The 11,092-nt window shown below is 35.8% G+C and overlaps 1 protein-coding gene across 4 annotated transcripts in view; it reads right to left on the bottom strand.

Moving 5' to 3' along the window:
* The window catches only part of pals2b (protein associated with LIN7 2, MAGUK p55 family member b), a 33,488-nt gene continuing 22,396 nt past the window's right edge, over positions 1–11,092 (bottom strand). For all 4 annotated transcript variants that reach the window (XM_084131477.1, XM_084131476.1, XM_084131475.1 and 1 more), the window contains 7 exons: positions 8,767–8,898; positions 8,577–8,673; positions 5,835–5,903; positions 5,273–5,434; positions 4,957–5,159; positions 3,246–3,374; positions 1–1,066 (listed from right to left, as the gene is read on the bottom strand). In XM_084131477.1, the coding sequence (XP_083987603.1) occupies positions 890–1,066; positions 3,246–3,374; positions 4,957–5,159; positions 5,273–5,434; positions 5,835–5,903; positions 8,577–8,673; positions 8,767–8,898 (969 nt within the window). In that variant the 3' untranslated portion in view covers positions 1–889. The remainder of the gene's footprint in view (positions 1,067–3,245; positions 3,375–4,956; positions 5,160–5,272; positions 5,435–5,834; positions 5,904–8,576; positions 8,674–8,766; positions 8,899–11,092) is intronic.

Below are 11,092 nucleotides of genomic sequence, written 5' to 3'. Positions count from 1 at the left end.
AATGGTCAGCATGTTTATTGCCTTGTTGTTGAGGTCTTGTTGACACAGAGACAAAAATACATTTGGCAGAGAGTTTATGACATTCTGGAATGCTGACAAGAAAGAACAAAAAACACGAAACAGCTGAAATCAACAGGCCTATTTGTTCGGTTCCTTAAAAGAAAAGAACTTCAGAGAAAATGACAGGATCATAAGACACAGACACAATGTGCAGCCCAATGTTGTGCAAGACAAAAATGGTGAATGAAATTTTACAAAACACACTATAAATAAAACAAACTGCACACATTGATATGGACTTTTGCATAAAAGATTCAACACATCTCTTAGATATGAAGATAAGCGAACAAATGGTTAAGAGGATCTGGTTTTAGGATCTGAAATGTTCTACATATAGTAAGCCCTTGGCCTGCTACACTCCGTCAGGTTAGTCCTTCATTTGAGTATAAAACAAAACATCACAGTAGGTTCAGGAACTACAAAATGAAAGAGGAACACATGTAACAATAGCAACAATAATAAATTAAAAAATATGGCCTCTGATTCGCCAAGGCCGGTTTTAGTTTTCCTCGTTTTTCTTTTCTTCCAACTCCAAAGAAGTTACAAATAGAAAGATTTCCGTTAAAAACATAGAAATACTAAAATAAATAAGTACTCTTCCCTTTCAGTTTGAGTAGAAAAAAACATTGCATCGTATGCACAAAGAAAAGCGGTTGGGGCTAACGGTGCTTTTGCGGAAGATGACACTCATTTGGTTGGTCATTCCAAACACTTAACTTCACTCTGCCCCATATCAGTCACCTTGGATACCAATCATACACACACTGTAAACCATCACACACATACACACACTCAAACATGCTTGCATGGTGAGCTTCTAAAAGTGCCCTCAGTAAACCCAGCTCACTGGAACCCACTGCGGTTCAGTGCAGAGTTGGTCCACAGCTGACTGAAGTTTCTCAAACGCACAGTCTAGGTTGTCATTGACAATGATGAGGTCAAAGTAGTGTCTGTACGCCCGCTGGATACGAGCGCTTTCATCTACGGTTTTCTTCAGATCCACATCCTGTGAGACCGAGAGAACAGAATTATTACTTGAGTTAAGAGAGAACTTCTGATGTTGACACAGATGAACCAGATATTCATGAAGTCCATTTGTAAAACTTAGGGGCAGAGCAACCTAAGATTGAATATGGTCACTTTCGGAAAATATTAAATATGTCCCATTGATTTGAGAAATAATAATTACATTGAAGAAGTTTATGGGAAATAATTGTAGCCCTTAATTCCCTTCAGCAGTGGGCGGGACTAACACGCAAGTGCTAATTCCATTGGCTAGTCTCTTCACCTTTTACCATCCACATTTTGATGTCAGCAAATCACTTAGACAATGTGATTAATATTCATGAGCCCATGGCTAACATTTAAGAGCACAACAGTCACTGAGCTGCTGACAATCTCAAAAGAGCATAAAGGTAATTTGTCTTTGAATATTGTTGTTAAATATATAAACATTCTTATAGTTAAGTAGCTTTTAGTGTGTTTTTAATCTCATAAAGAATGCTTGATTGACTGATGTTTCTTAAACGTTCAGTTTGTAACAATTGTATTGGTTTGGTTATTGCGTTAAAAATAGGGTCAGATTTTACTGTGCGAGTAGCCAGGTCTTAAAAGAATGAGACATAAAACAGAGGTTAAAGTGGATAAGAATGGTATATTTACAGTAAGCTATTCACACAAGACTTTAAAACAACACATGTTTTTGGTTAAATGCTTGAAATAAGGTCTGTGGTAAACACAAGCTCAAGATATTTTTACATCTTGTGATTTTTTTTTTCAAACTTTTACTAGTCTTGTAAAAGGCAGTTACTAACAAGTGGCTAAATGGGACTAAAGAGGTTTTCAGGGACATAAAATGTCATCACACAAACTGGTAACCTCATCTACTCACTAGTCCGCTTTCACAGCCTCGTTGTGTTTATAATCTTACAGACTATTATAACTCGAACTTTCAGGGAAAATGTTTTTAAACACTGAAAGAGTCGAAATCTTAGTCCAGCGACTGTAGTGTAGTGTAGTTCATTTATAGCCTACATTTAGCTTTTGACTTCTGCCGATTGTATTTACACTTCAAAAATCAAAAAGTTGTGTTCATTTGTGAAGATTATCATGATGAGCAAAGCATGCAAGAATCATAATCTTTTGTTAGTCACAGACCTTATTTTCTGCAATAATCCAAAACCGGTTTTTGTCAAGGGTGATGCTAACTTGCAGGTTGGCCTACAAAAATACATCATCGCTGCAGCGCTGCTATACAGAGTATAGCAAACCACAACCATCCAACAATTCAATCAATTGCCGATGGACAAAATGAAGTCCAGTCCTACAGTTTTTTCTAGTTTGAGAAGCCGTTTCTGATATACATCAAAATAGGGAGGAAAAGACTATTGCAACTTGCGTTTCATGCCGACTTTAATGTAATATAATAATAATAAATAGGAATAATATTGTGAAATAAACGTATTCTATAAACATCTACTAACGTTTTCTATTTCAATATTTTTTTAAATGTAATTTATTTCCAAATGTGTCTTCAGAGACCATTTTAATATGCTGATCTGCATTTCTTATTATTATCAATGTTGAAGACTATTTTTGTGGAAATCGTGATGCACTTTTTCAGGATTCTTTGCATTTATTTGAAACAGAAATGTTTTGTAACATTACGAAAGTCTTTACTGTCACATTTGATCAATTGAATGCATCCTGGCTTAACAAAAGTGTTCATTTATTTAAAAACAAATCTTGACTGACACCAAACCTTTGAATAACATATATCCCATGAACATCTCCATCTTATTAAAAAGCAATTTATATCTGCATCTCTTTTGAAACGCAGAAAGATGTAGCACAGCTATGTTTAAATGGAAGAACAATTCAAAAATGTGCTCAGAATCACTCACAAGTGAACACTGTCATGTTTAAAACTTCCACATGTATAGTATATTGCATGAGGAAGAAGAAACCTGAGGTATACCACTGTCACAAATATTGATGTAGCTAGGTAGCACATCTTACCAAACAGGAAATGCCAATCCATTTGTGCTGCCTTCATGCCATCATTTGTGAAGCTGAACTAACCCACAACCCAAACACTATGCAAATATAGTGCAAGTAGCATGTCATCTTGAGAACTAGATCAGAATTTCAGGGAACCAGCCCAGGGAAAGTTGAATAGAACTCACTGTGAGTTGTTTAGTGGTGAGTCCAGCATCAACCACAGCTTTGTGCATGGCCTTCAGTGTGTCGAACTCTGGAGCTGCGATGAACACAACATATGGCATGAACTCTGCCGTTTTTAACACCTTCAGAGCCTGAGGACAGATGATAAAAACAATTAGAATACAAAGATAAAACAGCCATATCTGTGCATATCAAGGGTTTTGATTACACAATGGTTTATACCCAAAGCCTCTGATGTGTCTTCCCAGTAAATTATTATTATTATTTTAAAACTCATGATGAAAGGTGCACAAAGTAATAAATTCCTAAACAGCTGAAACAACAGCATGAGCCTCTCTGCTTCCTAAACTGTAGAACCTGTGTGTTTATTTGATGGTTGACATATACGCAACATAACAAGGTCAGTCTCTCTGAAAAGAGCTTGTGGTATGTTTATTAAGAGCTCGTGGTAGGTTGTTTATTAACTCGTTTAGCTGTCAAATCGGTACAAATGTGTGTGTGTGTGTGTGTGTGTGTGTGTGTGTGTGTGTGTGTGTGTGTGTGTGTGTGTGTGTGTGTGTGTGTGTGTGTGTGAGTTTGTTTTCATGACAACTGAGGACATTTTTATGATAACACACCTGCAAATGAGGACACTCGGGAAAATAGGTGATATATGAGGACATTTTGGGTGTCCTCATTTTTCAAATGGCTTTAAAAACATACTAAGCAGTGTTTTTTTTTTTTATGTAAAAATGCAGAATGTTTCCTGTGATGGGTAGGTTTAGGGATAGGGGCAGTGTAAGGGGATAGAATATACAGTTTGTACAGTATAAAAACCATTACGCCTATGGAATGTCCTCACAAATCACATAAACATGGCTGTGTGTGTGTGTGTGTGTGTCTGTGTGCCCTTGTTTATATTACATTGTGGGGACCAAATGTCCCCATAAGAATAGTAAAACCTGAGATCACCTACATTGTGGGGACCAGCCAGCGGTCCCCACTTTTCAAAAGGCTTATAAATCACACAGGATGAGTTGTTTTGAGAAAGTAAAAATGCAGAATGTTTCCTGTGATGGGTAGGTTTAGGGGCAGGGGCAGTGTAAGGGGATAGAATGTACAGTTTGTACGGTATAAAAACCATTACGTCTATGGAGAGTCCCCACAAAGATAGTGAACCAGACATGTGTGTGTGTGTGTGTGTGTGTACTTAACTATATTTTTGGGGACAAATTTGTACCCAGAAGTGACCAAAAGCTGACAAAATCTCTAAAAACCTCATTTGTAAATCTGGTATAAAAATAAAATAATTAAAGGCTTTTTTAAAATGTAGGTTTAAATAGGTTTAGGGGTAGGGTTAGTGTTAGTGTTAGGGAATAGAATAAACAGTTTGTACAGTATAAAAACCATTGCGTCTATGGAATGTCCCCATTTAGATAGTTAAGCATGTGTGTGTGTGTGTGTGTGTGTGTGTTGCAAAGCTAAATGTTCAGCAGTCATTACTCCAGTCTTCAGTGCCACATGATCCTTCAGAAATCATTCTAATATACTGAATTGTTGCTCAAGAAACATTTCCTATGATCATCAATGTGGGAAAAAGTTACTGAGAGAAAGAAAGTTACAGTATTTTTCATATATTCATTAATCGGAATTAGCCTAAATGACATAATATAATATCTGTGAACCTTTCTGACTTTGAGAGCTGTTGAGAGAGAAGCATGTCAAGACACTTGCCTGAGGATTGACGTCCAGGATACATGTACGGCCTGTGTTCACCACCTCATGGATGGAGTCGATTTTAGTACCGTAGAGGTTGCCGTCATACTCTCCGTGTTCCAAGTACCGGCCCGCCTTGATGTCGTTCTCCATCTCTAGACGTGATACAAATCTATACGACTGACCATCTCGCTCATCATCGCGAGGCCGCCGAGACGTATCTGCGATATTGAGACAGAACAAAGAAATGGGTAATCGCATGGACAAGAAAATGCATTGATATTTTAATGTTTTATGTATATTTTCTAGGTAGGATTATTCCTTAGCCACTCACGCGGTACAGTGGTCCCAAAACGGGTGGGATGTAGTACAACTAGTCTGTTTTTCAGGCTACGGCGCCCCACTCCTTGCGCTCCAATCAGAATGAGGGTTTTCCTCTGAAATGGTGGCATATGTGCCACTTCCTCATAGATCTGAAGCTCGTGACGATCAAACTCTGCAACATAACCATACGGAAGAGGAAACACAATGGATCAACCAGATTTATTAGAATAAAGGATGCATACATATTTTAAGTCAAAAAGCAAGAAGAGACATATTTTGAAATTATATTAAACTAGGGTCATATTGTACTTATTTATAAATGAGTAATTCAGAATTTTATTTTTAATATACATTTATATATATTTCAGAATATTATTATTAAATATATATTTTAAATATATATTAAATTTAATATAATATAAATCATTTTTTGTGCTTGTGATGTTTGTTTGTTCTCCAAGTCTCTAATTTTATGTAAAAATTCTTATTTGATTATGTCAAGATAAAGCTCTTTCTGATTTCGATTTTTATTGTTACACAATTTTAAAAATATATTATTTTTATCTGTTTACCTGCATTTTTGGCAGTGAGGTACATCATCTTCTTCTTCTTTTTACCAGTAATTGTTCCACATAGGATTCCTAAAAAAAAAAAAAAATAGAAAAAGAGGATATATAGATATATACAAACTTTTTAGAGTGGCGTACCCCTTGAGGCATTCAACTTTTCTATTAAAGGGTTAGTTCACCCAAAAATGAAAATTCTGTCAGTAATTACTTAGTAATTACTTAATTACTCGCGCATGCATCGTGGCTCTCGTGAACTCACGTCAGAGGCCCACACAGAAGAAAATGAATAGTTGAATAAAGTCATTATTTTTGTGTGTTTTTTGCGCACAGAAAGTATTCTCGTCGCTTGATAAACTTAAGGTTGAGCCACTGTAGTCACATGGACTATTTTAACAATGTTCTTCTAACTTTTCTGGATCGGCTGAATGAAATTGCCTAGAAGCCTATGGAGGAGTGAGCCAGCACTCAGATTTCATCAAAAATACCTTAATTTGTGTTCCGAAAATGAACAAAAGTCTTACGGGGTTGGAACAACATTGAGGGTGAGTAATTAGTTTGAGTAATGAGTTTTAATTTTTGGGTGAACTATCCCTTTAAGGGTCAATATTTGCCCTCTTAAACTAATTTTCAGATGCATTTTTACCTTTATAAATACAAAGTTTTTCGAACCCTATTAAAAGTATGTCTCATGTTAAATGTCAAATGTGAGAAAACGAACAGTATTTATATCGTTTTTACCTTTTGTACACAGCGACGTCCAAGTGATCTGAGGGCGCGGGCGCTTCCTAGTGTGTGACGTGTACGCAGACTGGTGCATAGATATATACACTATATGTCGCCTTGGCGACGGCAGTTCATTGAATGAATGCCGTAGCCAAGGCGACATCTAGTGTATATATCTATGCACCAGTCTGCGTACACGTCAGATCAGATCACTTGGACGTCGCTGTGTACAAAAGGTAAAAACGATATAAATACTGTTCGTTTTCTCACACAAACCGCTCGTTTCGTGTCTTAGGCCATCAATGTGTACTTACGATGGGGAATTGTTTAATTTGGACGATGGGGAATTGTTTTAATTTGGACTCTGTGCTTGCTCTTTGAGGTGGTGACCATAGACCTGCATTATATGACTGACAGACAAGAACGGTTTGACCTAAAAATATCAAAATTGAATCTACTGCGGAAAAAAAGACACCTACATCTTGGATGCCCTTGAGGTAAGCTAAAACATACCAAAATTTAATTTCAAAGTGAACTATCCCTTTAATGCTGCTCAGAGCTGACATTAATGCAATTACAATAGGCATAAATAATGTAATGAGATAATGTTTTAAATTAAAAAGTTCAACAGAGAAATATGAAATGATGGTAAAAACTAAGTGATACTTTTAGGGGCTGTTTACACGACACCCTTTTCAACTAAAAACGTAAAACTTTTTGTGCATTTGGCCGTTCATTTGCACAACAGCAGCGTTTTGGGTGCCTGAAAACGCAAACTTTTGAAAACGGGTGTCAAAGTGCACGTTTTTGAAAATGGTCTCTGTGTAAACAACGAAAAACAATAATGTTGTGAACATGCGTTTTCTGTGTTCAATATAGTGTTTCATCGCCATCTAATGGCCTGGCTGGCAGCAGAATACAGCGTTTTTAGTCGTTTTCACGGATTCATGTGAATGGGGATCGTTTTGACAATGGAGTCATCTGTCCGCGGAAAACTCAAAGGAAAACTTTTCCGTTTTAAGCATATAGTTGTTGTGTAAACGTACCCTAAAATATCAAATTAAAACCGCCAGTAATAATGAGTCTTAATGAGTGAGTCATTGAGTCATTCATTCAATAACGAAGAAAATGGCTGTATGTATTTATGAATGGGTCATTGAATCATTGACTCTCCTGATTCTTTCAAAGTCGCAGATTCTTTCACTAACAAAAATCCGCTGTGTGTTGTTTGGAGAAACATATCAGTTCTGCTGTGGCTTGCGTTGGAACTATTATTTCATTCCAAAATAGAGAACTCAATATTGACAATACTGCATCTAAAATGTACATCACTTAATATTATCTTTTTGTTTGTTGAACTGTTGTAGGTCTATAAAATCAGTCACATTTGCAATCATGTAGATATTTGGGAAAAATGCATTTTTACTCGTATTTTATATTATATGCAAAGTGTGTGTCTATATTTGTTCTTCAAGCTAGTAAGTGCTAAAACCCTACTTTTACAAAGGTACATTATAGAGAACGGTAGTAATGTAGCGTGATTTGAACGATGCTTGTGTGGATGCAGCCAGTTTTGACTGCAAAAGATGAGCTAATTTAGGTCATATTTGACCTTTCACGACACCAACATTTTCCTGTTTTTACATTGTTAGAAATACATGCTTGGTTTTAATGTTATTTTAAAGTGGGGTAGAATTAAATGAACGGGAAAACTCAGCATTTTGTTTGCGTACCCCCTCTATCACCTCACGTATGCCCAGTTTGGGAACACTGATGTAATGTAACGTAGTTGTCCACTAGATGGCATTAAGTTTGTATTTTCTGTAGGCTTGTGGCACTGTTATAACATACATGGACAAATTTGTGTGCATCCCATACAAAAAAATGTGCCATAGTTTTCACCAAGATACTTACTGCAAAAGCATAATACATTTATATGGCATGTCTTTCAAACAGTGTTTCAGAATATTTCTGTCATTTCGTTGAATGTTTTGGCAACAGTAGTGTGTTTAAGTGTATCACCTGCTCCATCAAGGTCTTTAGGAACAAATGCTTTCCTCTTTTCTTCCAAAAACTGGCTGGGAATCAGCCCAGTACCTCCTTCCACCACATGGCATGCCTGTCAGTCAAAACAATACTCAGTAAAGTCAGTAAAATACAACAACCGACCAATGCAAATGAGTCAAAATAGGTCAAACCATCATAATCATACCTGCCACCAGTTTGGGTCTTCTCGGTTGACAATTTGCAGGATATCACCCCTTTTGAAAGCAAGTCCCGCCTCTCTGCATGGAATAAGATTGTCATTGGCTGGGTTGTAGTCAAAATGTGGCTGCACGTACACCTGAGAGAAATAAAACAGGTGTGATTAATCCAAACACTAACCAGAACTCAGCATGACTTTTATATTCACGTTTAACAATCAGCAAATGATTTCTGAGAAAGTTTCACACTCTCTGTCTGTCAGAAAAGATTGACTTTGAACCTCGGCTGTTCGCCTTCCCTGGTAAATAATATTAATATTAACATTAAAATAAAATGACAAATAATAATAATAAAAGTAATTTAATTTCATATTCCTTTTTCACACTTGTTAGCATTAGTACAACAAAATGAGGAGCAAAGGATGTGCATTAGGTGTGTAATTGATGTTTTTTGTATTTTTCATTATTGTACTGCAACAGAGAAGGATAGGAAATGAGACTTTGTCAGTTCAGCTAAATAAGAAAAGCATAATTAAATGAAAACTTATGACCAATACATATTTATTTCAACTAAGTGGTTGAGGTGTTGCTGGTTAACATTGCCCTGTTAGGAAGATGTTGTAACTACACCAGATGGGAGCAAAAAAGCGTTATTTTCCATCCAGCCATTAAAAAATGTCAGTTTATTCTGAAAAAAATAAATAATAATAATTCCAAACAACATTTAAATCTTAAATATATTAAGTGTATTAATGTAAGGCCTGGTTTCACAGACAGGGCTTAGATTAAGCCAGGAGTAGGCCTTAGTTTAATTAGGACATCTAAATAAGTAGCTTTAATAAATGTGCCTTAGAAAAAAAACCTTACTGGTGTGTATCTTGAGACAAAACAATGGCAGTGACATATTTTAAGATATGTCAGTGCAAGTTACTTTCAGTTAAAACAGCTCAAACATGCATTTTAGTCCAGGACTAAGCTTAAACCTTGTCTGTGAAACCGGGGGTAGATGTTTTAAACATAATCTTTTAAAAATACAATCTTTTTAACATGACTTGAAAGCAGCATTATTAAAGATAATCTACCCTTAACCTTACACACACAAACTCGTATTTGATCAGACGTCATGATCCGACAAGTATAACGACTAAATTTCCATGGCAGATCTCCTGGATTTTAACAGATTGAGGAGGAGGGGATGATATAATATTTACATAAATGGAAAATGAAAAGAATCCTTATTTTGTCACCAATTGTCACTGACTTTCAGATATTGAATCACAATAACAAAATTATTTATGTAATAAGCAGATTCCCTTTCTCAAAGAAAAATCCATAAATACATTATGCGAACACAGAGAGAGATTTGTGATACAGAGAAAATACCAGGAGCCATGTAATGAGATTGAATTTTGCGAGTGTGCGTGTCTTGCCCCAGATAGCATGTGGAGTGTTATTAATAGGGCTCTCAGGGATCTTTTTTACTACAAAGCATCATGGGATTTCACAAATGACCAAATGCAACCCCAAGAATGGATGTCAAATGTGCCAGCATGCACATAACTCCACACGTATGCATTTTATATTTCATGAAAGGAGATGCCCTGAAACAAATACTGGAGGATGTGAACTGCATGATTAAAAGCTAGTTTGATTTTGTATATTCAGTGTCTACATATGAAGAGTTCAGATGCAAAAGCCTCTAAGTGCCATCTGAAATTTTCTTCTAGAATGATCTTTTTTATCAAGCTTGTATATTTAAGTTCAGTAATTTCACTTAAATGGCAATGAAAATTGCCTATTAATTGTCATTAAAGTGAAATTACTGAACTTAAATATACGAGCTTGATAAAAATGACCATTCTAGAAGAAATTTTCAGATGGCACTTAGAGGCTTTTGCATCTGAACTCTTCATATGCAGTTGTATTTACAGTATTGTTCAAAAGTTTGGCGTCAGTAGGATTTTTTTAAAGAAATGAATGGTGAACTTTTCAGCAAGAATGAATTAAATTGATCAAAATTGACAGTAAATGTCCACTTATAATGTTTCTATGTAAAATATTTCTATTTCAAATAAATTATGTCCACAAGATCAAAGAATCCATTCACGGTTTCAAAACAAAATATTGAGAAACACAACTGTTTTCAACATTGATAATAATAAGAAATCAGCATATTAAAATGATTTCTGAAGGATTATGTGACACTAAAGACTGTAAATTCAGATTCAATAACAGGAATAAATTACATTTAAAATATATTAAAATAGAAAACAGTTATTTTGAATTGTAATTGTTGGAAAGGCGGAGCTTAGCGCACCTGTCAATCATCGTCCT

The sequence above is a fragment of the Abramis brama genome, assembly GCF_963993115.1.
Source record: "Abramis brama genome assembly, chromosome: 12".
NCBI classification, from domain to species: domain Eukaryota; kingdom Metazoa; phylum Chordata; class Actinopteri; order Cypriniformes; family Leuciscidae; genus Abramis; species Abramis brama.
This window is presented reverse-complemented; position numbering and strand designations above follow the sequence as displayed.